This window comes from Ursus americanus, chromosome 24 (assembly GCF_024610735.1).
Source record: "Ursus americanus isolate L20-20 chromosome 24, mUrsAme1.1.p, whole genome shotgun sequence".
Classification (NCBI taxonomy): domain Eukaryota; kingdom Metazoa; phylum Chordata; class Mammalia; order Carnivora; family Ursidae; genus Ursus; species Ursus americanus.
The window spans coordinates 30898187-30925327 of record NC_142150.1 but is presented as its reverse complement, the minus strand read 5'-3'; the positions used below and the strand labels follow the sequence as shown (position 1 = coordinate 30925327).

The following is a 27141-nucleotide window of genomic DNA, read 5'->3' as shown; positions in this document are numbered from 1 at the left end:
CAGTTAAGCGTCTGCTTTCAGCTCGGATCATGATCCCAGCCAGGGTCCTGGGATCGAGCCCCATGTCCAGCTCTCTGCTCAACGGGTAGCCTGCTTCTCTCTCTCCCTCTGCCGCTGCTCCACCTGCTTGTGCTCTCTCTAGCTCTCTCTCTGTGTCAAATAAATAAAATCTTAAAAAAAAAGAGTGGCAAGAGAGAGCTGAAGTTGACGGGACCAGTAATAATGAGTCTGAAGCTGCCCCTTACTGGGGCAGCCCACTAGGAGATGACTTCACCTGGTAGATTTCACACCAGGTGAGGCTGGCCTCTAGGGATTTAGGCACAGAAATAAGTTCAGTATCACAGCCTGCCAATCCAGCGAGCAAAAGGAACTCCTGTAGGAGAAGGGAGTGATCTTGAACTGGGTAGGACCAGGACACCACCTTAACAAGAAGATTCCTGTTTTCTTCAGTATAGATTAAGTAGGAAATAACTACTTTTTTTTCTGATATTCTGAGCCTCTCTTTTCCTTTGACTCCAACTCACACAAGACTGTAGCTGAAGATATTATTCATTCCTTCATTTTACAAACTGGCATCAATCAACTACTACATACGAAGCATTGAACCGTGCACTGTGAATACAAGGACAAAACTCTGTCATACAGTTCCAACTGCCAGGAGGCTTATGGTCTGTTAAGTGAACAGTGATCCCACCATGGGCTAAATGCTACCGAAAGAGGAGGCACAGAGGGCCTCCAGAGCGGAGACCAGGGGCTTTCGGTTCATCTGGGGTTCATCTGGGGCCATACGGGTCCCCGTGGGGCAGCATCAGGAAAGGGTGCACTTCCTGGCCTCCTTCTGCCCACCATTTACCTTTTTTGGTGTTAGTTCTGATGTTCTCTAAGCAAGCGCTGTCCTTTGAAATGGGCTGTTTGTAGGTGCCCAGGGTTCTCCCAATTCCAGGTGTCTCGTGGATGAGGCAAAATCCATTTCCAAGCGGCTCCTTGCTGCCACTCCTTTTAGTTATGTCAGTTTTGTCTTGTTCCAACGGGCATCCCTTTCAGTGAGAGACACTGACTGCGTAGGCTGCCCAAGAAGCTGAAATCAGTGGATTGGTCCCTTGATTGGCCTGGACGTAGTTTATTTCATTTCGCATAATTTATCCTCATTAAATAAGGTTAATATCCTCACCATTGCCACCAGTGGGCAGGAGGGGAGAGGAGAGCTTTGGTGTGTTACAAAGGCCCTTGTCTGATATGAGTGAGTGATGGTTCCTCCCTTTCCATTGTAATCCCTTCCCCGCTGGTAGCTGTCCTAACCCAGCACTCACGGGACACTCCTTAAGCCTTCTCATTCCTGGTTCAACTTGAAAAAGCTGCTCTGTAGCTGTGTATGGTCATGGTCCACCGTGGGCCTGTAAGTGACAGGTGCGGCCCCCCTTCAGCTAAGTGTTCTGTGGGATGGTAGAGAGCAGTGCCTCTCTAACCTTGAGTATGTGTCAGTGTCCTCTGGGAAGCTTGTTGCAAGTCCAGATTCTGAGATCACATTAGGAGAAGAATACTGGTCTAACGGTCGGAATGGGGCTGCCATCCTGGCTCTCCTACTTACTCCATGACCTTGGCCAAAGCAGATGACCTGACCTAGTAAGTGGGGACTGCAGTAACTACTTAGGGTTATTGTAATGATGAAAGAATGCCAGTGTGCATGCAAAAGTAGCTTGCAAACTCTAAAGAGTAACTGCAAAATATTATTATTTGTTGTCAGAGCCCTGTTCCTTTCTGGACCAACACAACACGGAGGCCCTAGTTCAAAGGGCTGGGGCTCCAGACTCTCCCTGCTTCACTACTTTACCTTAGGGCAAGAGACATTGGTCTTTAGTCTGAGCAGTAACCAGAAGAAGAGGTTACTGCTTAAGATCCACAAACTTACTGTGTATTTGTTAATGGAGAATGCATAAAGGAGAGGGATCCAGGAGTCTCAGGGTTGTAAACTCCCCTTTTTGACCTCCCCTTTTTGGAAGTTCTCATAATAGCGATACCTGTCTTTGGGAGGCAGTGTAATTAAGTAATTAAGTGATTAAGAGCAGAGGCTCTGGGATCAATCTGCCTGGGTGTGAATGCTGGTTTCAATCCTTATTTAGTACCTGTGTGACCTAGCAACAGACTTCACCTCACTGTGTCTCGGTGTCTTTAAGTATAAAGTGGTGACAATAATAGCAGTGTCACCTCCCCGGTTGTTGAGAGTAGTCAATGATGTAACATAAGAAAAGCACTTAGAAAAGCATCTGAAGGGCACCTGGTAAGTACATACTCAGTAAACGTGATGGTTGTATGATTATAAAGCTTTTGCCATGTGCTGGTCCTGTGCTAAGCAGATTACATGGATTCCCATTTTGTGGATGAGGAAACTGAGGTTCAAAGACCTTAATCAACTTGCTCAAAGTTGTAGAGTTGGTGGTAGAATCAGGACTTGAACTCCAGTCTCTCTGACTCCAGAATCTATGCTCTTTACTACCACATTCCACTACATCTGGTATACCACCAAATGGATGTTACCCTTCTTTCCTTCCAAAGAAAGCCGCAAAGAATTGGTGAAGTGGCTGAGGCAAGGGAGGCGAGGTATAAGCGGTGGGATTGTGGTTAACCTCCCAGGAAGACCCTACATGTCTTCCCAGGAAGAGCCCATTCACATGTATCCCCCAAAACCGGATGACTTACCTATCAAGGGTAGGGAACACTTTGGGGAGAGATCTTTTTGTTGTTGAATTGCTTTAGGTCAAGAAGGCCCAAGCCCCTGGAGGCTGAAGGGAGTGTGGCTGGCAAATAGCTTTCAAGGCCAAGAGCATAGCTGAGTACTCTAACTTACCACTTTCCAAAGTGAAGACTGAACGTGCCACCCGCCCTCATCCGTTTCCTTTCTTCACTCTTTTTGTTCAAAGGGGTTAAAAGCTGTCCTTTCTGATCATAGCCAGGACTTGCCTGAAAAGGCAGAATTCCACTTCCGGGGATCCCAGAGGGGCAGCGGTTGTCCAGAGAGCTGGCTTTTTGGAGTATAATGTGTCTGTTTACTGTAGGAAAGCCCAAGGCCAGGGTTTGCCTGATGGTGGCTGTCTGGCCTATGCATGCTGACATTGCCATGTTGCTCTGCCACGCAGGAAGTCGGGACTCTTCAGCCGCCTGTAACTAACTGCATGCCCACCCCATGGAATGCTTTGTTCCTGAAGTCTGCTGGGGGAAATCGGGACTTCTTTTATCATGTGCAGCCAAAGGCAGGGGGTGGGGCCCTAAAAAAAAAAAAAAAAATCAACCAGGGACTGAAGGCTTCTCTACTTTCGGTATTTTTTTTAACTTGCACACAGCAGCACTGCTATACTGTTTTTCTTGCTCTCCTAATCCTGGTGCTTTGAGAAAAATTTTGCCCCTGCATCCGCAACAGTCCACGCCCCTGGCCTGTGGTCACTGAGCGTCGCGGTGGGCCAAGGCCCGAGATCAGCTTCATCCACGTTTCTCTTCTGGTCCAATCCGTGTGGCTTTTCACAAATGAGGAAACAGAGACTCAGGGAGCTAAGTGACATGTACAAGGTCACACAGCTGGTCAGGGGAACCCAGTCTGTCTGCTCCAGTCGGGTGGGCCTCTCCTGCTTTCCTCTCCTGCTCCCCCAGCCGCCCCTTCTTCTTCTCTGACATTGTTACTCCCTTACCGTGAATTCCACATTGGTGTAGCCCCTGCTCTCTGCTGTGTTCTCAACCTCTCTTGACGTTTGGGGCTGGAGAATTTCTCTGTTGTGGGGGCCTGCCCTGCACGTTGTAGGATGTCCAGCGGCATCCCTGGCTTCCACCCATTAGATGCCGGAAGTACCTCCAGTCACGACAACCAAAAACGTGGTCACACGTTGCCAAGTGTCTCCCTGGGGGAAAACCATCCCTGGTTGAGAAGCACTGAGTTAGTCTTATCTTTGCTCTTCACCATTTCTCCCTGTGAAGGGGATCTGTATGCTGGGAAGCCCACTGAACGGAGTCCTTTGGAATATTTAGTCTCTGCTGTTTCATCCAACCAGAGTTCCTTGAAGCAGTGCCCACAGCTGTGATGAGCTGGTCACAGTACAAAAGTTGCTCAGGGTCTGAGTGAAAAAAGCCTCTTCCCTTCTCCGTGCTCTCAGAATAGGCCCAAGAGGATGGGACTGGGGCTGGGGCAGCCGGGTCTTCAGTGCTTCCCTGGGGAAGAAGCCTCTGTCCTGCACTTGCAGAGAGACCTGGACAGAGAAGAGCCCTGGGCTTGGAGTAAAACCTTCCTCCGAAGTGTAGAGATGCTGCACCTCTCAAAAGGATTCCTTTGGTTTCCACAGGAAACCCGGCATCTTTTCTAGGGCAGCTGATTGCCTTAGCTTGTGGAGCGGGAGGCCGAGGTCTCAGTTGAGAATCTGGTGAACTCTGTGGTCCTTTACTCCAGAAATGTACATTTTGCCTATAGTTTCAATGGTTCACTAATCCCAAATGTTGGCCATCCATCCATCCATCCATCCATCCATCCATCCATCTGCAGGTTAGGAATCCACGCTTTATGCTCACACTTTGGAGGTTCAAGTGGAGAGGGATGGCTTCAGGGCTCTCTCCTTGCTTTTGGAGGGGATAGCAGTGCACCCTTTCATTCTGGGCCCTAATTCCTTCCCTGTTCCAGCCCAGCCTGAGGGCAGGGCCCAACTAAGGAGAGGAAGGGGAGAAGAAAGCCAGGGGGAGAGATGAGCAATGAGCGGTGGCCCCCTTCTTTCCCAGCTGCAGCAGCCCAGCGGGTTAGATGAATGCAGGGGAGGGGGGAGAGTGACCCTGGCAGAACCCTTTGTTCCAGCTGAGGCTGGAGCAGGGGCACTGAGCCATTCACACGCCATCCCAGAGCATCCTGCTGGGCACGCTGGGGAGGGGGCACAGCAGCCGGTCATGGGACTTGGCCAGGCAGATAGCTCCATGCTCAATAGGGAAGCCCAGCTGCGTGCTGCTGAGGCTGGGGGAGGGGGCTGCTTCTGCCATCCTTCCTCCGGGCTGTGGCCTGTCCCACAGACAGGAAGGCTCTGACTGGTCCCAGTCACTCTGCCCTGAGGTGGCCTTTGTCCCCTCCCCCTGGGGCCCTGCTTCTCCCGGTCACCCTCCTCAAAGGTGAGTTCTGACCTCTGACCAGGAGACTCAAAACCACCAGTGCTGCTTCCTGCTCCCCTGTGTGGATTCCTTATTCCAAAAGGGGCTCCGGCATTTTAATTCCACTATTTCTTGTCCTCCCTGGCCAACAACCAAGGGTGGGGTCCTGGCCGGAGACAAAAGAATCCATACTTCAACCTAGCTTTGGAGGGAAGGGTACTCAGTTTCTCTTTCTGCATCACCTTTTCTGTCCCCCTGCTCCTTTTCCCCAAGAGCACCGTCTCTCCGAGTGGCATCGTTTATCTCCGGTCTCTTGGGGGTACTGGGCAAAAAACCTGGTCCTAGAGGGGGTACCTGGACTGCTTATGAATCCAGAGCCACAGTATCTTCTCAAGCATTTGTGCCTTGGAGCACGGGGGAAGGCATGATTGCATGCTCTCCATTTCCCTGTGGTATCACTGTGGCTCCCTGGGTGACAGTGCCCCTGGACTGGGCTCCTCTGCTTTACTCTCTCGAATGGGCTTTGGTTGGGCAGAAGCTAAGCCCTTCCTGGTTCCTTTCCCCCGTGCCCAGGCCTCGCCAACAGCCCCGAGTGTGCTTGTGGTCGGAGCCACTTCACGTGTGCGGTGAGTGCCCTCGGCGAGTGTACCTGCATCCCTGCGCAGTGGCAGTGTGACGGCGACAATGACTGCGGGGACCACAGCGATGAGGATGGCTGTAGTAAGCACCTCCCTCCCCCACCAGGCACCTCCAGCCCCCCCACCCCCATCCCAGGCAGTGGCAGGAAGCCGTAGGTAGAAGAAGGACGCAGGGATGAGGGTCTGAGGGAGTGTTCTGTGCACCGGCTGTGTCAGACCTAGCACGCTGGGCTCCTGTGAGGGTGACAGGTGTTGACAGATGGGAGGTGTCTTTACGATATATATGGCTCCAATCCTCCTGTCTTTACTGTATTTCCATGTGGCTATGACCAATAAACTGTGACAAGTGTGGAAGAAAACACCCTTGAAAACTGTAGGCAGTCTCTTTAAATAGATCTCTCTGTATTCATGTGAATATGTTTGTATATTTGTACTCCGTATTTGTGCATTTTTTAAATGTGCTTACTACATGCGGATGCAGATTATTTCTGTTTCTTATGCTGGTATTCTGTATAATCATATCTTTTTTAATAATAGGAACTTTGCAAGAAATCTTATAGTCCTTTTAAATCTTCCTCTCCCCTCGCATAGTAATGTCTGCACAACAGGCTGGGGCATCCTGCCTTGACCTCTAGCCCTATCGTGGCTGAGCCAGTTGTCTGGGGCACCTGCAGCACCTGTGTCTGAGGGTGGCTAATTAGTCTAATAAGATTGAAGCTACAACCTGGACCTTGTTAACCCCACCAGTGCAGCTAATTGTGATGATAAATGGCTCACTTTCATGTAGCACTGTCGTGTGCATTATCTCAAAAGACCGCGGTGAGCCAAGTATAATTACCCCCATTGTTACCATCAGAGAATCTATGGCTCAGAGAGGGTACCTGACTTGCTCAGTGTGAGAAGTAATGAGTTCTAGAACTGGAAATTGAGCCCAGATGGGTTAATCATCATTTAACATGAGGAAAAGGAAAAAAAATACACCTCTTTTTCTTACTCATGTTTCCCTTACTGCTTTCTTAGTGGTTTGGGGTTCCTTGGGCTGCCCTGCCCTGTGAACCCCTCGTGGCCATTCCCTAAGAATACTCTGGAATACTCCGGCTTCTTAGCTGTGGTTTCTGCTTAGCTTCTCCATCAGCTGGGGGCAGGCTTGGGAGTCTGTGAGGAAGGACTGGGGAGACATGGGGGAAGGGGCGTTGGCCAAGGGCTTCCAGCCAAGGTGAGGCTGCCTCGGGAAGTATCCCACACTGAGTCTGTTGCCTTCTTTTCCCGGGACTCAGTGCTGCCCACCTGTTCTCCTCTTGACTTCCACTGTGACAATGGCAAGTGCATCCGGCGCTCCTGGGTGTGTGATGGGGACAACGACTGCGAGGACGACTCCGACGAGCAGGACTGTCGTGAGTGCCGGTGGCGCCAGGCGGGCTCCATCACGCTCTGCTGGGAAGGGATTTTTCAGTTGAAAAATGATTCCCCAGGTCCACATCACCTCCAGGGTCCTCAGCTCTTTGTCCCTCCTTTCACCTCCCCTCTTGGTTGGATGAGCCCAAGAGAGGGCCCCCTGCTTCAGATCCCTCGTGGCAGTGCTGGAGTAGCCTGACTGCCCTGTTCTGTGGGGCTTTCTGTTGGGCCTGCCGCAGCCTGACTGCTCTGTGCCCACAGCCCCCCGGGAGTGTGAGGAGGACGAGTTCCCCTGCCAGAACGGCTATTGCATCCGGAGCCTGTGGCACTGCGATGGGGACAACGACTGCGGTGACAACAGTGATGAGCAGTGTGGTAAGTGGAGTTCTGGGGGTGAGGGTGGGGGGAAGGCTGCGGTGGTCTGGCCTCCAGGAGAACGGGCAGCAGCGGCTCGAGCATCTGGAGCACCCAGAGGAAGGCAGAGGGGCAGAACGGTGCAGAAACCCCGGGAACTGTGGGACAGGAGCCCAAGGCCCAGTCTTTCCAGGGCCATGGCTCCCTCCCACCAGGGTCTGCACCGAATCTGTGATGTCTGGCAGGGACTGGGTCAGACCCGCAGGGGCAGCAAGGGTGGGCATTGGGGATAATCCAAGGAGGGCAGCCTGTAGGGCTCCTGCAGGATCCCTGTCCCGTTGCGTCCCCCAGACATGCGCAAATGCTCTGACAAGGAATTCCGCTGCAGTGACGGAAGCTGCATCGCTGAGCACTGGTACTGCGATGGTGACACCGACTGCAAAGATGGCTCTGACGAGGAGAGCTGTCGTGAGTGGCCCCAGAAACCAGGCTGGTGGGCTGGGCCGGGGCAGAGGGCTGCATCCCAGGGGCCGAGGGTCAAGCTGCAGAGTGCATGCGCAGTGGGACAGGAGGGCGGGCTCTTCAAGGACCGCACCTGCACCTGGGAGGCTGGGCTAGGGTGGAAGCGTGTTCCCCAGGTGTAGAGGGAGGGCTTGCTTCGGTCCACCAGCACACGGGAGTCTATCAGAGCTGTCTCAGATGAAACTCGCTTTCCTTGCCTGAACGTCTCACCCCTTGGAGGAGTCAGGGCCTCTGTCCTCTGTCCAGACCTGAGCGTATGCCCCTCCCTACCCCTGCATGCCTTCCAGCCTCAGCAGTGCCAGCACCCCCCTGCAACCTGGAGGAGTTCCAGTGTGCCTACGGCCGCTGCATCCTCGATATCTACCACTGTGACGGGGACGATGACTGTGGAGACTGGTCAGACGAGTCCGACTGCTGTGAGTGGTCTGGCCAGCAGGGTGGAGGAGGAGGGAGGGAGGCCAGGCCCAGAGGAACTTCTGGGGTGGTAAGACACAGGTGCCAGCTGGGGCAGGAGCTCCGGGGAGGAGTTTCTGGATTCCCTGCTCCCTGTTAGGCCGAGATGGAGGAGCCAGGTGCTGGGGCTGGGCTTTCTGATCTGCCCTGGACACTGTGTGCAGGGACTGGCTAGAGACAGGAGTCTGTCCTGTTTCCCCAGCCTCCCACCAGCCCTGCCGCTCAGGGGAGTTCATGTGTGACAGCGGCCTGTGCATCAACGCAGGCTGGCGCTGTGACGGCGATGCGGACTGTGATGACCAATCTGATGAGCGCAACTGCAGTGAGTGGGGGCAGGGCCAAGGTGCTGGGCCAGAGGTAGGGAAAGGGCTCATGGAGCCAAAGAGGCCACTGTCAGTAAAGACAGGTGGGACAGGACTGTCGTGGATGGTGGTGTAGGTTGGGCACAGCATAGAGGCGCTATGTCCAAAGGGATGCCAGTCACACCGTGGACGTATGCATTCTGTAATTACACAGGTTTATATATCCGTCCCGGCAGTTTTCTCGCGGCCACCACAAAGGCGTCTTGAGGAAAGGTTGTCTTTTTTTTCTGATTTGCACAAAGACGCTGTTCAGAACAACCGTGACGAGAGAGTGGCGTGGATGCTGGCTCGAAGTGCAGTTTGGGGCAGCAGGGTGGAGCCTTGGGCCACAATGGGGCCAGCCTTTCATGAGGCCTTTGCTTTGCCCAGCCACCTCCATGTGTACCGCGGAACAGTTCCGCTGCCGGTCGGGCCGCTGCGTCCGTCTGTCCTGGCGCTGTGATGGGGAGGACGACTGTGCAGACAACAGTGATGAAGAGAACTGTGAGAACACAGGTGGAGTCTCCCGGGGGTACCCCAGGCCCCTGGACCCGTGGTTGGGTTGGAGGACAGGGGTGGACGGACGGTGTCACCACTGCCGTTCCAGCTGGGCTGCAGGGATGCTTTCGTCAGATCTTGCCCACAGCCTGGGTTTTCCCTGCCCTTCTCAGTTACCAGTGTCAAATCCAGGTGCAGCTGTTAGCCTGCCCAGCCTTATGGCCTAGAACACGGCGTCAGCAGCATCTCACGTCTGACTCATACCCAGCCAGCCTGCCTGTTGCTCTGCCTAGTGAGCGGGGACTGTTCTCTGTGGCTCGCAGCCCCCACTGCCCTAGCCCTGCCCCAGGCTGCCGGACACATGGATGCACTCTCTCCTTCTGTCCCATGTCCCTCACCATCCCACTGTGGTGTCCTGGGGAGCGAACGAATGTAGACATCCAGCCAGCCCTGTCTGAGCTGCTTCCTGCCCTGGACCCCGACCCTCCCACCTTGAGTCTCATCTGTCTCCAGCTCGCCCTAGAAAATGACAGGCTCCCATCCCTTTGTTGACCCAAGCCTTGCCCTGCTGTGACCTGCCTCTCCCTCCAGCCCTGCTCTGCAACCCCCCTTTCTAGGAAGCCCCCAGTGTGCCTCGGACCAGTTCCTGTGCTGGAATGGACGCTGCATCGGGCAGAGGAAGCTGTGCAATGGGGTCAACGACTGTGGGGACAACAGTGATGAAAGCCCACAGCAGAACTGCCGTGAGTGTCCCCAGTGGGCGGGCCTGGCCCCTGGTCTGTGGCTGAACCCCACCCATGCGGTTCAAAGCGAATCCTCCCTAGGGATTCTTGCAGCCTCGGGAGCTGTTCTTCGTGGTCCAGGTGGAATGCCAAGTTGGCTGTCTGGGGGAGGATTCTGGGCTCAACTCCCATCTCTGGCTTGGCTGGCACAGGGCCCCGGACGGGTGAGGAGAACTGCAATGTTAACAACGGTGGCTGCGCCCAGAAGTGCCAGATGGTGCGGGGGGTGGTGCAGTGTACCTGCCACACAGGCTACCGGCTCACCGAGGATGGGCACATGTGCCAGGGTGAGCTGGGGCCTGCTTTGGAGCTGGGCAGGGGCAGCGGACAGACAGCTGTGCTTCCCCTGGGTCAGACATTTGACGGACGTGACCTCATTTCATCATCCCCCCTAGGAGGTGGCGATGGTCCTGTCTGTTTCACAGATGGGGAAACCAAAGCCCAGAAAGGTTAAGTAACTTACTGATGGCCACAGAGCCGGTGAGAGCAGAGTTGGGATTATAGCCCAGGTCTCCATGACCTTGAAGCCCTTTAACCACTTGTCGTATGGCCTTCCCACTAGGCCTAGAGAGTAGATGGCTATGTGGGCAGGGAAGTGACTAGTCAGCCTGGGAGTTGGGGTGGGAGGGTGGCAGAACGGAGATCTCCTGACCCTGCCCGGTCCTCCCAGATGTGAATGAATGCGCGGAGGAGGGGTATTGCAGCCAGGGCTGCACCAACAGTGAAGGGGCCTTCCAGTGCTGGTGTGAAGCAGGCTATGAGCTCCGGCCCGACCGACGCAGCTGCAAGGCTCTGGGTAAGGGCTGTTGGCGTTCGCCTCGGTGGACAGAGGGCTGAGCCTGGACACATCCAGGGACTCCAGTCCTTGGGGATTTGCTGAGAGGTAGAGAGAGTTTTCATCTCCGTAAAATGGAGCTGTGAGTTGTATTCCGAGCCCCAAGGAAATCTCTGCTGGGGCGGGGGGGGGGGCGGTTATGGGAGACTAAGCTTCAGAGGCTCCCGCTCTTCTAGTCCTGCTACCAGCAGCTCCAGACATGCTCTTAGGGGTAGGGGACCCCATCTGTCAGCTGAGGAGCTGGGGGTGCACACTGATGGGTGTCAGGGGCAGCTCTGGAGCCCAGTGGGGGCCCCATTTCTATGCCACGTCCCAGGGCCGGAGCCTGTGCTACTGTTCGCCAATCGCATCGACATCCGGCAGGTGCTGCCGCACCGCTCCGAGTACACGTTGCTGCTCAACAACCTGGAGAACGCCATTGCCCTGGATTTCCACCACCGGCGCGAGCTCGTCTTCTGGTCAGACGTTACCCTGGACCGCATCCTCCGTGCCAACCTCAATGGCAGCAATGTGGAGGAGGTGGTGTCCACAGGGCTCGAGAGCCCAGGTAGGGAATGAGGCCCTAGGGGGAAGGGCTGGGCCACACCGTGTGCAAAGCAGCGGTGGAAGGAACAGGATAGTGGCTTGTAAACCTTGGGCAGCAGAACATCTTTTTCTTCCAGTGAAATCTCGGATAGAATTCTAGCAGAGAAAATATGAATTTTATGGGTTCAGGTTTATGACATTTGCTCGTTAGGCGGGCTCAATAGCAATGAGTTGTTTTGACGAATGTAATCATTTGAAATCAGAGATTTATGGACAGCAGTTACAACTCGCTCAAAGTCTTAGCATTTGGTTCAGTTCAGAATTTTGTTTTGATTGGTTAGTATTAAGGATATTCTCCTCGACCCAGATACATACATCCAAATGTTTACAGATAAAAAAAACCCAAGAGCTTACTCTGTCAATCTCAGGCCATTCTACAAGCCAGTGAAGTGGGTTAGAATTTGGTATCAAGCACATTTGACTCATATGCTTATGGAACTTCTGAAGTACCTCTACAAAACTCTGAGCCACAGTTTGCAAACCCTTGAGCCAGTGCGGCGGGGGACCCTGGGCGTGGGTCAGGGAGCCAGGATTCAGGAAGTAGAATATGGTTGGCTGAGAAGAGGAAGTGCTTGACCTTGGACAGCTCCTTGACTTCTCTGTACCTCAATTTCTTCATCTTCGCGGGGATTCTTTTTTTTTTTTTTTTTTTAAAGATTTTATTTATTTATTCGACAGAGATAGAGACAGCCAGCGAGAGAGGGAACACAAGCAGGGGGAGTGGGAGAGGAAGAAGCAGGCTCATAGTGGAAGAGCCTGATGTGGGGCTCGATCCCACAACGCCGGGATCACGCCCTGAGCTGAAGGCAGACGTTTAACCGCTGTGCCACCCAGGCGCCCCCTTCGCGGGGATTCTAGTATCTAGCCCCCAGAGTTGTTGTGACGATCAAGTGAGTTAGTATACGTAACATGGTTCGAACAGCGCCTGACCCTAAACCTTCGTGAAAAGATGTTGCTCTTGTTACATTGGCACAGAGGAGCCATGGCTGAATCCCTGACACTTTCCTGCTGCCTCTTTCCATCAGGGGGCCTGGCTGTGGATTGGGTGCATGACAAACTCTATTGGACCGACTCGGGGACATCAAGGATTGAGGTGGCCAACCTGGACGGGGCCCATCGGAAGGTGTTGCTATGGCAAAACCTTGAGAAGCCCCGGGCTATTGCCCTGCACCCCATGGAGGGGTGAGTGAGCTGTGTCTCAAGCTCCCAAATCCCTCTTGCAACCTCTAGGGACAGTTCCCAGGCCACCTGGGCCAGATCTTCTTGGAGGGCCTCTTCGCAGTGTGGCATTAACAGCATGGGCTCTGCTCCCAGACACGCTTGGATTTGAGTAAATGCAGTAAATGGCTCTATGACCTTGGGTCAGTCTATATCTCCACTCACTCACTTATAATTGGTGATAAAAAAAAGCATACCTACCTCCTCGCCGTGTGAAGATTAAAAGAGACTCGTTTTTTAAAATGGAGGTATAATTGACATATATAACCTTATATTAGTTTCAGATGTACAGCATAATGATTCAATATTTGTATATATTGCAAAATGATCACTGCAATCTCATCAACATCCGTCAGCATACAACAGTCACAACAATTTTTTCTTGTGATGAGAACTTTTAAGATCTACTCTCTTAGCAACTTTCAAATAATACAGTACAGTGTGATTAACCATAGTCACTATGCCCTATGTTACATCCCCATGACTTACTCATTATATAACTAGAAGTTTGTACCTTTTGACCCCCTTCACCCATTTACCCACCCAAAACGAGATGCATTTTAAATGACATAATACACATTAGATCATTGCAGGCACTTAGTATTTTTATTATTAGTTATAGTGTTGAGCCAATTAATAAAAATTAATAACTTTTGTTATTAGAAAAAAAGTTTCCTACAAGGGTTGGGATTTTTGTCTGCTCTGTTCACTGTTATACTCCTAATCCCTAAGAGACAGCCCTGTAGGAACTATTAAAAAAAAAATTGTTAAATGAATAAATGCCCAGCTAGAGACATTTAAATTCAGACATTTAGAAAACACTCTGGGGGCTACACACAGAATGTGTCTCCTACTAGTTGGAGTTCCCCGGGTCAAATGGATAAAGGGCCCCGGTCTGATTATTATTCCTGTTACTACCTGCCTTCTGCTGCCTGTTTCTCAATTTCCTTTTGTCTCTTCCTAGTACCATTTACTGGACAGACTGGGGCAACACCCCCCGCATTGAGGCCTCCAGCATGGATGGCTCTGGACGCCGCATCATTGCCGATACTCATCTCTTCTGGCCCAATGGCCTCACCATCGACTATGCTGGGCATCGTATGTACTGGGTGGATGCTAAGCACCATGTCATCGAGAGGGCCAATCTGGATGGGAGTCACCGCAAGGCTGTCATTAGCCAGGGTGAGGCCCTTTCTCCGTTCTCCTTCATCTCTCATCCTTCGTCCTCAGTCCCAGCCCCCAGGAGCCTTGGCAAAGGGTGAGATCTGTGCAGTTGCCAGGACTGGGCCCGGAGCCCGTGGCAGGCTTTGTCTGGACTGAGGTCCTTCTGGACTTTCCCCAGGCCTCCCGCATCCCTTTGCCATCACCGTGTTTGAAGACAGCCTGTACTGGACAGATTGGCATACCAAGAGCATCAATAGTGCTAACAAATTCACTGGCAAGAACCAGGAGATCATTCGCAACAAACTCCATTTCCCCATGGACATCCACACCCTGCACCCCCAGCGCCAGCCTGCAGGTAAGAAACGACGCACCTGGTAGACCTCCAGTGCCTCTGAGACCCTTTCCTGCACCTGTCACAGCTGGCATTGTTTCTGGCAGGGAAATTTGCGGTTGGCACTGATACAGGCCAATTTCTCCCTCTGCTGGACATTTAGGGTACAACGCCGAGACTCAAGAAAATCGGCTTCACTGTCCCCGTTTGATTCATGCAAACATTTATAGACTGTCTCTTCTGTCAGGGATTCACTGTGTTCACGGCTGGGGCAGATACCAAAAATAATGAGACATAGTTCCTCCTTCCAGGGAGCTCATACCCTGGCTAAACCCCTACTAACCCCCTACTCACTTGCCTTGGGGTGGACTCTGCCAAGCTTTGGTCTTTCCTGACCCTTTTGCTCTGGGCTCTTTGAACAGGGAAGAACCGCTGTGGGGACAACAATGGAGGCTGCACCCACCTGTGTCTGCCCAGTGGCCAGAACTACACCTGCGCCTGCCCCACCGGCTTCCGCAAGATCAGCAGCCACGCCTGTGCCCAGAGTAAGTGGGTCTGGGGCACCTGCCTCAGGGGATGTGCCTTGTGAAGGTGGGCAGAAGCAACAGGAGATAGGAATTCAGGGGGTTGCCTGTCATGGGGAAGAGCCAGGCTCCTCAGATAGCCCCTGGAGAGGAAGAACTTAAGAGGCTGATGGCTCCCTTATCAAAGCTGAGGCCGGAGGCTCAGTGAGACCGCCCGGTTGAGTATTAATTCCTGCAACCAGGCTGGTGGATCATTTCACCAGGTAGGATGCTTTATCCATAGGCAGTGAGAGGGTTCCAGGCCCTTCTACAAAGCAGGGGTTTCTATCTCTTTACCTTTAGCTTCACCCTGTTAATGACTTCCTTTCAGCCCCTAAGCCAGAGAGCCAAGATTAGGACCTCTGGTGATGCTCTGTATGTGTAGACCCTGGATAAATACATGTCTAACGAGTGGGAGATAATGGGGTTCCCTGGTCGCTCCCTGAACTGCTGTTTTGGCTTCCTTTGAGCTTCTGCAGGGTCATTGCCTTGAGAGGGTAGCCCTGTATAGCTCAGAGTTGCAGGTGACTTTTCCTAAGAATAGTCCAGAGAAGGGTGATCCAGGAGTATGACGTGACCAGCAAGGGACTAGGGGTAATTCCTCACACATCAGCAGCTGCTCTTACTTACTGCTGTGTACTCGCTGACCCTCTTGTCCCTTGTTAAAACCAAATTTCTCTTGGGATCTGGGTCCTTTCTAGAGAGTGATATTAGGCAAACTATTTGGACGAACAGAGGCTATTCGTTTAACACACCTCGATTGAGAACATACCTTCCTTGCATTCTTGTAAGTGCCCAGCTTTGTCCCTCTTGCCTCAGTGAGGTACAAGAGGTTTCCCCAGGACCTCCCCAAAGCTTAAAAGAAGACACTTGATGAAGTAAGGCAGGAAGTGCCTTCTCAATGCATACTGAGAAATATTCAGATAGACCATGGGGGTGGCCAGAGCTCCTTCTCTGGAGCCAGAGCTGAGTTCAAGTCCCAGCTCTGGTGCTTTGTAGCTGGGCGAAGCTGGGCAAGCTCCTTGACCTGCAGTCAGCCTCGTGGTTGCTAAGCTGGGAAATGAGAACAAGAATGACGTGAATCACAAAGAGTTGCTTTGAGAGTAAAGGCAATAAGGCAAGAAGAGCACTGGGCTCAGGGCCTCGCAAGGAGTAAGTGCTCAGTAGTCATTGTTGGCTGACTTTGTGAGGAGAAGGGCATGTAGGGGGCGGAGCGGAGCCTCAGCCCTGAAGCAGGCACGGAAGGGAGCAGGGCCGGGTGGGGTGGATGGCCAGCCAGCCAGTGCAGCCAAAGGGGCTGAGCAAAAAGGAGAGCAAAGGAGGTGAAGCTGACAGATGCTTAAACAGGATGCACTTCTGGCCCCCCAGGAGAGTCTGTTTCCTAGTCCATTGACCCTAAAGTCTGAGTCTGTCAGCACAGGCGCCCAGTGCTCACAGGGGGCCTGAGGTGTGAAGAGTAGGGGACAAAGGGCACCAGATCCAAAGGGGACAAAGTGTGATTGAACCAGATGTCACACAGGTGAGCGTCTGTGTCTGTCACTGTGATTGGATTTAGAGCATTAAAAGAAGACCCCTTTCGGCCTTTGATCAGGTCTTGACAAGTTCCTGCTTTTTGCCCGAAGGATGGACATCCGTCGGATCAGCTTCGACACAGAGGACCTGTCCGACGATGTCATCCCACTGGCTGACGTGCGCAGTGCTGTGGCCCTTGACTGGGACTCGCGGGATGACCACGTGTACTGGACAGATGTCAGCACTGACACCATCAGCAGGGCCAAGTGGGATGGAACAGGACAGGAGGTAGGGCCCATCGAGGGCCCAGGCCCTCGGGGAAGGCAGAGACTCAGGGGCGGAATCCACCCTCTCCTGGGTCACGGCTTCCCATACCTGTGCCAACCTTGGGAAGTGGTACACTTGGGCCCCAGAGCTAGGTACAAGTCCAGTCGGTGATAACAGCTTTGCTTTCTGTCTAGGTGGTAGTGGATACCAGTTTGGAGAGTCCAGCAGGCCTAGCCATTGACTGGGTCACCAACAAGCTATACTGGACAGATGCAGGTATGTACGGGACAGCCATGGCCTGGCACTGTGGGCTTCTTCTTATTAAAATTCTAGCCTCAGATAGAAGGGACCTGGTGCCCCTCCTAGACCACTTGTCTCGGCCTTAGCTCTTGGTAGGTCAGAAGTGGTGGGGCTGCTGTCAAGCTGAGGCTAGGTGCTCCTATCTAAGGGTTTGGCATGTGCCAATCAAATGGCAGCTACTGCTGCTGTGTTGCTGGTGTTCCAGAATGTTTTGAAGCATTTCAGAGAAGGAAACTATGCCCTGTGGTTTTCCTTCCATCACTGTCTTAATGAAACAGGCATTTTCTATGAGCCAGGTGAGTCTGGGAGGCAAGAGGAATGCCTTATACCAGAGCTACTCAAAGCGTGGTCCTTGGACCTGCAGTAGCATCTTCTCCAAATTCAGTTCACTCAGTATTGGTTGCACATCTATTATAAAATAGTTCTTGATCATCTGTTACATCCCAGGCTCTGTGCTGGGCATGGAAGGTAGTAGAGCGAAGAACCAAGAATAGAGTTGATATCTTTTCCCCTTACTTCTTGGTAGGCACAGACCGGATTGAGGTGGCCAACACAGATGGCAGCATGAGGACTGTGCTCATCTGGGAGAACCTTGATCGTCCCCGGGACATCGTGGTGGAACCCATGGGCGGGTGAGCACCTGTTCCTTTGGGACAAGCTCCACCTATCCCACAGTCCTGAGCTCTAGAGGGGAGTCTGGAGGTTAGAGAGGGCGGCCAGATCTTATGGGCACACCAGGGCAGCAAGGGCAGCTACAGAAACCACAGAGGGCACTCTGTCTCCCCAGTGGACAAGGAAGCCTTTTAAATTTTTTCATCTTTTTTTTTTTTTTGTCTACTAACAAAAGAGCTCCTTGTAAATCAACCAACCAACCAACCAACCAATAGGTTAATAAATCCGTAGTAAGTGATGACTCCCTATAGTCTCACTCTCCAACAATAACCATTGCTAACAGTTAACAGTTGAGGGTATTTTCCCAGATTTTCTTTTACATACATATATATATTTGGTGGTGGTGATGGTGGTTTTGGTTCTACCATAATGGCATACTGTTTTGTAACTTGCTTTTTTTTTTTCCACTTAATTATATAGCCTGGATATCTTTCCACTCGATAATATAGAGCTATCTTGTTCTTCTTCATGGTTGTGCAGAATTCCATGAAATTTGTATACCATAATTACTTAACCCATCCAGTCAAGGAAACATTTCTTGCACCTCATTCTTCCCCTCTTTGTTTATCCCCATATAGGCCTTATTTGCCAAACACTCCTTGAGCCATTGTGCTCTGCCTTCATTAAAACCCTGGGGAACCTTTGAATAGTGATAGGATATATGAGACCTTTGGAGACAGCTTTGAGCCCAGGATGGGGCTGGGAGCTGAGGCAGGAGGCTGAGGCAACTAGTGCAAGCAGCTGACACCCTGGGCACCCCGAGTCCCCACAGGGTGTTCACTAGAAGGCTTGTAAGACCTTCCTTGCCTATGCCCAGGTACATGTATTGGACGGACTGGGGTGCAAGTCCCAAGATTGAACGAGCTGGCATGGATGCCTCCGGCCGCCAGGTCATCATCTCCTCCAATCTGACCTGGCCTAATGGATTAGCCATTGACTATGGGTCCCAGCGGCTTTACTGGGCAGATGCTGGCATGAAGACGATTGAATTTGCTTGTCTGGACGGCAGCAAGAGGAAGGTAAGGGTGGTGCTAAAGCATCCTCCCGCAACTCTCACGGCCTCCGAGGCACCAGTCCCTGGCCGGCAGCTAGGAGGACTCAGGCGTGCTGGGACCAGCATGAGGTGTGTGCTGTTCCTTTGAGGCTGTGGCTGCCCTCCAGAGCCAAGGAGGGTAGACGGGGGATCGTTGCCTGATGATGAAGGGAAGCTAGGGATTTGTGTAGATTGCGGTGCACAGCCCTTCCTACTAACCGTCACAACTGACACTATCTAATCACCAATTGCCTACTGGACCTGTGATCGCTTTGTTTTTGCTCATTTATTCGTATAATTTCAAACCTGCAGAAAAGTTGTGAAAATTGTCAAATTGGTGTACCATTCTCTTTCTATCTACACACATGTGCACATACACACACACACACGCATTATTTTTCTGAACCACCTGAGATTAAATTGGAAACATCCTGCCCTTGACCCCAAAATGTTTTGATTTCCTAAGAACGAGAACATTGACTTCAGTAACCACAGTGCAATGATCGAAGTCAAGAAATTTCATATCAATACATTACTGTCTAATTAACAGTCCATATTCAGTCTCACCACCAGTTGCCCCAATAAGGTCGTTTACAGCTTTTTTTTGCCCCTTTTTTCTTTCTTAGGCCAGGGTCCCATCCCAGATCACAATTGTGTTTAGTAATCATGTCTCTTTAACCTCTAATCTGGAATACTTTCTCATAATTATTTAACCCATCCAGTCAAGGAAATAAGTCCTTTCTATGTCTTTCTTGACCTTTATATTTTAAAAAATTAAACACCAGTTATTTTGTAGAACATCCCTCAATCTGTCCGCTGTTTCCTTAGATTCAGATGATGTGTTTGGGGCAGGAGTACTACGTTAAATAAAGTCATGTCCTGCCAGTGTGTCTCATCAGCAGGGTTGATGTCAGCTTGTCCTTTTACAGTGATATTAACTTGGTGTGGTTAAGGTGGTGTCCACTGTGAAGTTGCTGTTTTTCCTTTTGTAATTAATAGATAATTTGCACAGAGATACTCTGAGGTTACGTAAATCATACATCATCTTTTACTATCATCACACAACCCTTGGAGCCAGGCACCATCACGGTCATATCCCAGACTGGCAGACCAAAGCTCAGAGAGACTTTATAACCAGCTCTTGCTCAAGGTTGCACAGCAAGGGGTAGTGGAGAAGCTGGATCCTGACTTCCCATGGGGAGGTGGCCCTATCTTGACCATTGCTCTGTACTGTCGAGCCTTGCTGGGGGATGACACGAGTGCCGGGGCCCCTGGCAGGTGCTGATTGGAAGCCAGCTCCCCCACCCCTTTGGGCTGACCCTGTATGGAGAGCGCATCTACTGGACTGACTGGCAGACCAAGAGCATACAGAGCGCTGACCGACTCACGGGGCTAGACCGGGAGACCCTGCAGGAGAACTTGGAGAACCTTATGGACATCCACGTCTTCCACCGCCGGCGGCCCCCAGGTGAGCAGCCCTCAGCCCGCCGTGGCTTCTCCTCGGCTTTCCTTTGCCATAGACCTCCCCATTGACCCCCTCCTCCTCCCTACCCAGTATCCACACCATGCGCTAGAGAGAACGGAGGCTGCAGCCATCTATGTCTTCGGTCCCCAAATCCAAGTGGCTTTAGCTGTACCTGCCCCACGGGCATCAACCTGATGCCTGATGGCAAGACCTGCTCACCAGGTAAGTTGGAACATCACACAGCCGGATAGCACCTGTCCAGGAGGGCCAGGGGCTCTCTTCCTTCCCTGTAGGTGGACTCCAGGGTGGGCTGAGAAACAGTGGGTCCTGGTACTCTGAGAGGCATGGGGGAGACCAAGAAGTTTTAGAGAAAAGGAGAAGTCCAGGAAGAGGCCCAAGGGACCAAGTAGATGGGATCATAGGCAGAGTCTAACTGGTTCTTATGGGATCTCTATGCATATTAGAAGAAGATGCTCTTTTCTCAGATGCTTTGCTTTCATTGTTGGAAAATTGTCATAATACACTGATTCGGTTAGAACAAGTCACTTTAGTTCTATCTGCCCAAAGCTGGTATAATAAATATGAAATCATATGATCTCTCCAGTATCATGGTACCTCCCTTGGAAGTGGCACTTTGTGAGTGTACAACGTATGTGACAACCTCAATTGGAGGGTCCCAGAAGCAGGGTCTGGCTGCCCAGATATTAGAAGTTGATGTTTTTCCCTAGGGGATGCTACGTGGCAGGCCGCATTTGAACCCTAACTTCCTTGGAAATTTGAGTGAGAAAGGATCTGTGAATGGGCCCTCCCCAGTTGTCGGGAAAGCCCTCCTTCACTTTTTTAAACCTCACGGTAAAAGTTCCTTCAAAGTGAGTCACATCTATAATATTGACAAAGAGCTCTCATTTATGGCTGTGTGTCAGGCCCAGTGCTAAGTGCTTTCGGTACATGATCTCTTCTAATCCTATGGGGGACCCTGCTATTAGCTCCCATTCTACAGATGTTGAAGCTGAGGTTTGAACAATTTAAAGAACTTGTCGAGGAGCCAGTAGAAACTAACAGAGACAGGGCGTGCACTCCCATTTGCCTCACTCCAGATCCTCTTACTGGCTACGCTAGGGTGACTGGCCTCTTTCCTTTCGTCCCCACCTGGGCAGGCATGAACAGTTTCCTCATCTTCGCCAGGAGAATAGACATACGCATGGTCTCCTTGGACATCCCCTATTTTGCCGACGTGGTGGTACCTATCAACATTACTATGAAGAACACCATTGCCATTGGAGTAGATCCCCAGGAAGGTCCGTGTGGCCCTCTGTCCCCGACCTACTGCAACTGCTGTTCTTCCTCTCCCACCACTTTGCTTCCTGCTTAGAGCCTGGGGCTCCCTGGGGCACAGCCCTGCCCCCGTCTCTGGGTAATGAGGGCATGATTTGGGGTCTTGCTTCCATCTCTGCCTAGAACTTCCTGTTATGATATTTCTGTATCTCCCTTGATTGCCTCTGCTCAGGGGTAGAGGGCTCGCTGACCTGCCCTGGCGTCTCAGGGCATGAGTCAGCTATAGGTGTTCCTATGGGAGAGGCGAGGGTCGAGTCTGAGCCAAGCCTTCCCTTTCCAGGAAAGGTGTACTGGTCAGACAGTACACTGCACAGCATCAGCCGTGCCAATCTGGATGGCTCGCAGCATGAGGACATCATCACCACAGGTGGGCCTTGCTCCCAGCCCAGGGACCCCCTGTCTGGCTACAGAGCTGGGGAAACATCCCATCTGTTTTAAGGCAGGGGCCAGTGTGCGCTCTTGACTTCCTGCAGGGCTGCAAACCACAGATGGGCTCGCGGTCGATGCCATTGGCCGGAAAGTGTACTGGACGGACACGGGAACCAACCGGATTGAAGTGGGCAACTTGGACGGGTCCATGAGGAAAGTGTTGGTGTGGCAGAACCTTGACAGCCCGCGGGCCATTGTGCTGTACCATGAGATGGGGTGAGAGCCGGCTCTGTGGCTCTGGGCGGTGTGGTGGGCCAGCTCAGCTGGGGCTCCGGGGTGGGGGTGTGGAAGAGAACAACGAAGCACAAGCATGCCTCACAGGAACGCGGACACTGACCTCGCCGGGGCTGTCCGGCCCCTTCTGACTTCTCTCAGGGGGTGGGGGGCGGGTAGGACAATGTACCGGTAAAGGGCACCAGCCTTGGAGTCAGAAATCCAGGATTTGACATTCTTTACCATTTATTAGCTGTGTCTGTCACTTTGGGTCCCATTTTTAACCTCCGATCCTCGGCTTCCTCACCAGTAAGTGGAGGTGACGGTGAAAATGTATACCTCATGCTCTTATGAGGATTAAGTGAGAGAATCCGTGGAAAATTCTTTTAAAAAAAAAAATGTGGTAAAAACCCACGTAAAATTTGCCATCTGAACCATTTTTTAAGTATACAGCTCAGTAAAGTCTATTCATATGATGGTGAAACAGATCTTCAGAACCTTTTCGTCTTGCAAATCCGAAACTCTAGACCCATAAACAACAACTCCACTTTTTGCCTGAGATGCTTTTCACAGCGTTTGGCCTATGGTCAGTACTTCCAGTATATAGGAGCTATGGACGGACATAGCAGCGGGTATTTTTCCTGGCTCAGGTTCATGTACTGGACAGACTGGGGGGAGAACGCCAAGCTTGAGCGGTCTGGAATGGATGGTTCGGACCGGACCGTGCTCATCAGCAACAACTTAGGATGGCCCAATGGGCTGACTGTGGACAAGGCCAGCTCCCAACTGCTCTGGGCCGATGCCCACACTGAGGTGAGGGTCCTGCTCCTGTTGCTTCCCGGAAGCCTGGGAAGATGAGGGGGACTGTTCAGGAGCTCTACTCAGGGCTCCTCGTCTACTCATAGCCATCCCCCACCCTCTCCTTCCTCCACAGCGAATTGAGGCTGCCGACCTGAATGGTGCCAGCCGGCACACGCTGGTGTCCCCCGTGCAGCACCCCTATGGCCTCACCCTGCTTGACTCCTATATCTACTGGACTGACTGGCAGACCCGGAGCATTCACCGTGCCGACAAGGGGACTGGCAGCAATGTCATCCTGGTGAGGTCCAACCTGCCGGGCCTCATGGACATCCAGGCCGTGGACCGGGCACAACCCCTGGGTGAGAGGACCCCTCAGGCTGTGAGCCAGAGATGGCTTTCTGGGGGTAGCTCAGTGTCAGGGATACGTCCGGAGCACAGAGATTCTTTTACAGTCTCAGAGACAAGGACCTCCCTAAGCCCCCTTCCTGGATCAGGCTGTGCTCCATCTGGGCATGGCTGGGACTCCAACCACACGATGCTGTCCCCTTCAAAAGACCTCCTGAAGGGAGACACACCTGCTCCTTCCTCATCCCTGCCAGGTACCAGATTCTGTCACTTAGAACAGCAGAGAACCAGGCACAAGAAACTAGGGCCTTTGTAAGATTCCCACAAGAATCCAGGCTGGGTGTCAAAGCTCATGCGTCTCTCCTCGCCAGGTTTTAACAAGTGTGGCTCCAGAAATGGTGGCTGCTCCCACCTCTGCTTGCCTCGGCCCTCGGGCTTCTCCTGCGCCTGCCCCACTGGCATCCAGCTGAAGCGAGATGGGAAGACCTGTGATCCCTCTCCCGAGACCTACCTGCTCTTCTCCAGCCGAGGCTCCATCCGGCGTATCTCGCTGGACACCAGCGACCACACAGATGTGCACATCCCTGTTCCCGAGCTAAACAATGTCATCTCCCTGGACTATGACAGTGTGGACGGGAAGGTCTATTACACAGATGTGTTCCTGGATGTTATCAGGTATGAACATCCCTGAAATCCCCGGAGAATGCAGACCTGTGTCCCATCCCTGATGGGGTGAGGTTATGGTCCGTGTTGATCTCTAAATAGACTGAGTGATTTGGTAGTTTGGATAGTGAGTTCTGATCCTGACTTACTTGCTTGTCGCTTACAATAGAGTTCAGGTTTGGGTTTTCTTTTGTTGTTATTGTTTATTTCTAGATTAATAGAAGCCCAGTATGTAAAACAAACAAACAGATAGTCAGGTTGGGGACCCGGAGCCTTTGCCCCACTATTGGGCCCTGTGAGAGCTCCAAGCATCCCCTAAGACTCATTGGTGAGTAGGCCATGTAGCTAAACTGTGTATCTGTATTATAATACAGGAGCCCTGGCCAAATGCCAAGGCTTGTGACTGTTTACAAGGTTGTGTTTTGCTGTTTTTAAAATATTTTTGTTTTATTTTACTTTACTTTTTATTATTCTTTCCATTTTTTTGTCCTATCGTAGCTGAGGAATGTGATGCCCTGCCACTATTTTGAGAGGTTTACCATGGCAGAGATTCTCATGTGAGAGGAAAGGGGCGTGCCCCTTTGTTCTCCCTGAAGGGCATGTTAGAATCTCATGTTTGCAGAGCTGAGCCTGGGTGGCTCAGTTGATTAAGTGTCTGCCTTCGGCTCAGGTCATGATCCCGGGGTCCTAAGATCGAGTCCCACATCAGGCTCCCAGCTCAGCAGGGAGCCTGCTTCTCGCTCTCCTCCTCCCCCTTGCTTGTGCGCTTGCTCTCTCTCACAAAAATAAATAAAATCTTAAAAAAAAAAAACAACCAAAAAACAAAAACAGAAGAATCTCATGCTGGGAACAGGTAGGAATATGTAGTTTAGAGAAGTTCCCTAAGTGTTTGTGACATACCCCCGTCCTGTGGTTGAATTCCCCGGTGGACTAATGTAAAAATACACAGGTAGATTTTGATGACTTTGACTTTCTTATAATTACCACCTAGCAATCCTTATCTCTTCCCTAAAGTACATGGGGAATTACTAACCTGTCTTCTGCAAGACATGGGCCCAGACACCTCCTACTTAGAGCAGGAAACACTCCGTCCTCCCAAGAATTTGCACATTAATTCTGCTAATATTTTGAGTACCTACTGTGCAAGAGGCTGAGGAATGTACTGATAGATATGTGGTCTCTGTCCCTATGGGGCACTCTTGTAGGGATCTAATTCCAGGAAGATGGTTTAAAGGGGTTTCAGTCTATGGGTGACTGGCTGGCTTAGTTGGAGGACCACGTGATTCTTGATTTCAGGGTCATGAGTTTGAGCCCCACATCCGGTGTAGAAGTTACTTAAATAAATATACTTAAAAGTGGCGTCCAGTCTATCTCTGATCAGTCGGTCAGTCATCCAACCCTGGGCTATTCCCTCAGGAGAGCAGATCTGAATGGCAGCAACATGGAGACAGTGATCGGGCGAGGGCTGAAGACCACCGATGGGCTGGCAGTAGACTGGGTGGCCAGGAATCTGTACTGGACAGACACGGGCCGAAATACCATTGAAGCATCAAGGCTAGATGGTTCCTGCCGCAAGGTGCTGATCAACAACAGCCTGGATGAGCCTCGGGCCATTGCCGTTTTCCCCCGGAAAGGGTAAGTTTATGGCCAGCAGAAGAGAGACCCAGGGAAGAAGGGCCTGATGAAGAGTCCCTTGGAAGATGCCTATGTACTAATGGTGTCAGCGTGTCCCCCGTATTCTCTCAGCCTCCGGGTGCCATCTTCCCGTGCCTTGGTGATGATGGCGGTGTTGTATCTCAGGTACCTCTTCTGGACAGACTGGGGCCACATTGCCAAGATTGAGCGAGCAAACTTGGACGGCTCAGAGCGGAAGGTCCTCATCAACACAGACTTGGGTTGGCCCAATGGCCTTACCCTGGACTATGACACCCGCAGGTGGGAACCCTGTCCCCGGAGCTTCCTGGAAATCGAGTGGGCAGAGGAAAGGATGGTTGAGATTCAGACAGTGAAAACAAAAATGTAGAAAGCTCCTTTGTAGATGAGGAGGAAAAAAGCAGTGAGAAGGATGAGGGGATGTATTCTTAGATCAAGGGTTGCTGAATCCAGCCCTCAATCCTTAGATGGATTTTGTTTGTGTGATTTACGTGTCTTTGATTTGAGTGTCTTTAGCAGAGCACATCCGCTGGCTGAACGACAGGTCCCTTGACTCCCTACCCGTTGGAGGCTGATTTTTTGCATTTGCTACTTTTCTGATCCCTTCACTCATTGGAATTTGCAACTCCTAGTCTAGATCGAAAATGCTAGATAGGGTGGGAGAAGAGGGTGAAAGGGGCTTTGAGGCAGTCAGCTTCCCTTTCTGCCCCCAGAAGAAGGGAAAGGAATCAAAGTCACTTGGAGAGTCGGGCTGGAGAAGAGGAATGCCTTCTTCCTTTAACCTCAGTGAAGTCCTTGTAGACTGAGATCTCTTCTTGAAGAGTGTTCATAAGAAGTTGGGCTTTGATTCTTGGGAAGGAGTCAAGGGTGATCAGGTTGCTGAAGATGAGCCTGGAGGGTGGCTCCTCTGAGGTCACGAGGCTCTCTACCCCACCCCAGACAGCTCTGGCCCCCCACTTGAGTCACCAACCTCTGCGCTTCAGCTCTGGGGCTCACAGTGACCTCTCTCGTCAAGGGTGCTTTTTGACGGCTCACAGCCCCTGCTGGTTCAGCTCAGGAGGAGGACAGATAGTTCCTTGGGGGAAAGGACTGGGCTTCTTGGCAAGCGTTTTGAGCAGCCACCTTCTCTCTTCCCCTTCCCAGGATCTATTGGGTAGATGCACATCTGGACCGGATTGAGAGCGCTGACCTCAATGGGAAGCTACGGCAGGCGTTAGTCAGTCATGTCTCCCACCCCTTTGCTCTCACTCAGGTACTGGCTCAGGAGAGAGGTAACTAAACCTCCCTGATGGGGGAATGTTTCCTTGGGATTCCAAGTTAGCAGCCTCAACCCTGGTTGCTGCGGGAAAAGCATGCTACAGAGCTCATTGTAGGGGTGTTTCCTGTGCACTGAAGCGGGGCCACCATGTGTCTGCTAGTCCTGTCCCACCACTCCACCTTCTAGCACTTGAGGGAGGGGCTCGCAAAGGTAGGTTCCTGGGCCCTGGGAGATAGAGGCTCTGCTTCATGAGTGGTGGGCCCAGGAATGTGCATTTTAACAGGTTCCCTAGTTGATTCTAACACTGTGTTTCCAACGTCTGAGCCCAGGCAGCTGGCTTAGTGGCAGGAGGGTGGAGTGGCTCCGAGCCAGAGTTTTGAGGCAGCCAGCCGGTTGCTATGTGTTTA

At 51.9% G+C, this 27141-nt stretch overlaps 1 protein-coding gene across 1 annotated transcript in view; it reads left to right on the top strand.

Annotated features, from left to right (window-relative positions):
• LRP4 (LDL receptor related protein 4) overlaps positions 1-27141 on the top strand; it is a 48300-nt gene that overhangs the window by 7531 nt on the left and 13628 nt on the right. Inside the window, exons 2-31 of the mRNA XM_045786547.2 lie at positions 5683-5829; positions 7025-7141; positions 7404-7517; positions 7848-7964; positions 8306-8434; positions 8674-8793; positions 9203-9328; positions 9928-10053; positions 10245-10379; positions 10763-10888; positions 11244-11474; positions 12538-12694; positions 13695-13912; positions 14073-14249; positions 14648-14770; positions 16380-16588; positions 16762-16843; positions 17394-17499; positions 18357-18558; positions 19851-20040; positions 20128-20259; positions 21195-21335; positions 21653-21739; positions 21846-22017; positions 22665-22827; positions 22949-23174; positions 23532-23835; positions 25240-25458; positions 25624-25758; positions 26620-26728. Coding sequence (XP_045642503.2) covers positions 5683-5829; positions 7025-7141; positions 7404-7517; positions 7848-7964; positions 8306-8434; positions 8674-8793; positions 9203-9328; positions 9928-10053; positions 10245-10379; positions 10763-10888; positions 11244-11474; positions 12538-12694; positions 13695-13912; positions 14073-14249; positions 14648-14770; positions 16380-16588; positions 16762-16843; positions 17394-17499; positions 18357-18558; positions 19851-20040; positions 20128-20259; positions 21195-21335; positions 21653-21739; positions 21846-22017; positions 22665-22827; positions 22949-23174; positions 23532-23835; positions 25240-25458; positions 25624-25758; positions 26620-26728 — 4640 coding nt within the window. The remainder of the gene's footprint in view (positions 1-5682; positions 5830-7024; positions 7142-7403; positions 7518-7847; positions 7965-8305; positions 8435-8673; positions 8794-9202; positions 9329-9927; positions 10054-10244; positions 10380-10762; positions 10889-11243; positions 11475-12537; positions 12695-13694; positions 13913-14072; positions 14250-14647; positions 14771-16379; positions 16589-16761; positions 16844-17393; positions 17500-18356; positions 18559-19850; positions 20041-20127; positions 20260-21194; positions 21336-21652; positions 21740-21845; positions 22018-22664; positions 22828-22948; positions 23175-23531; positions 23836-25239; positions 25459-25623; positions 25759-26619; positions 26729-27141) is intronic.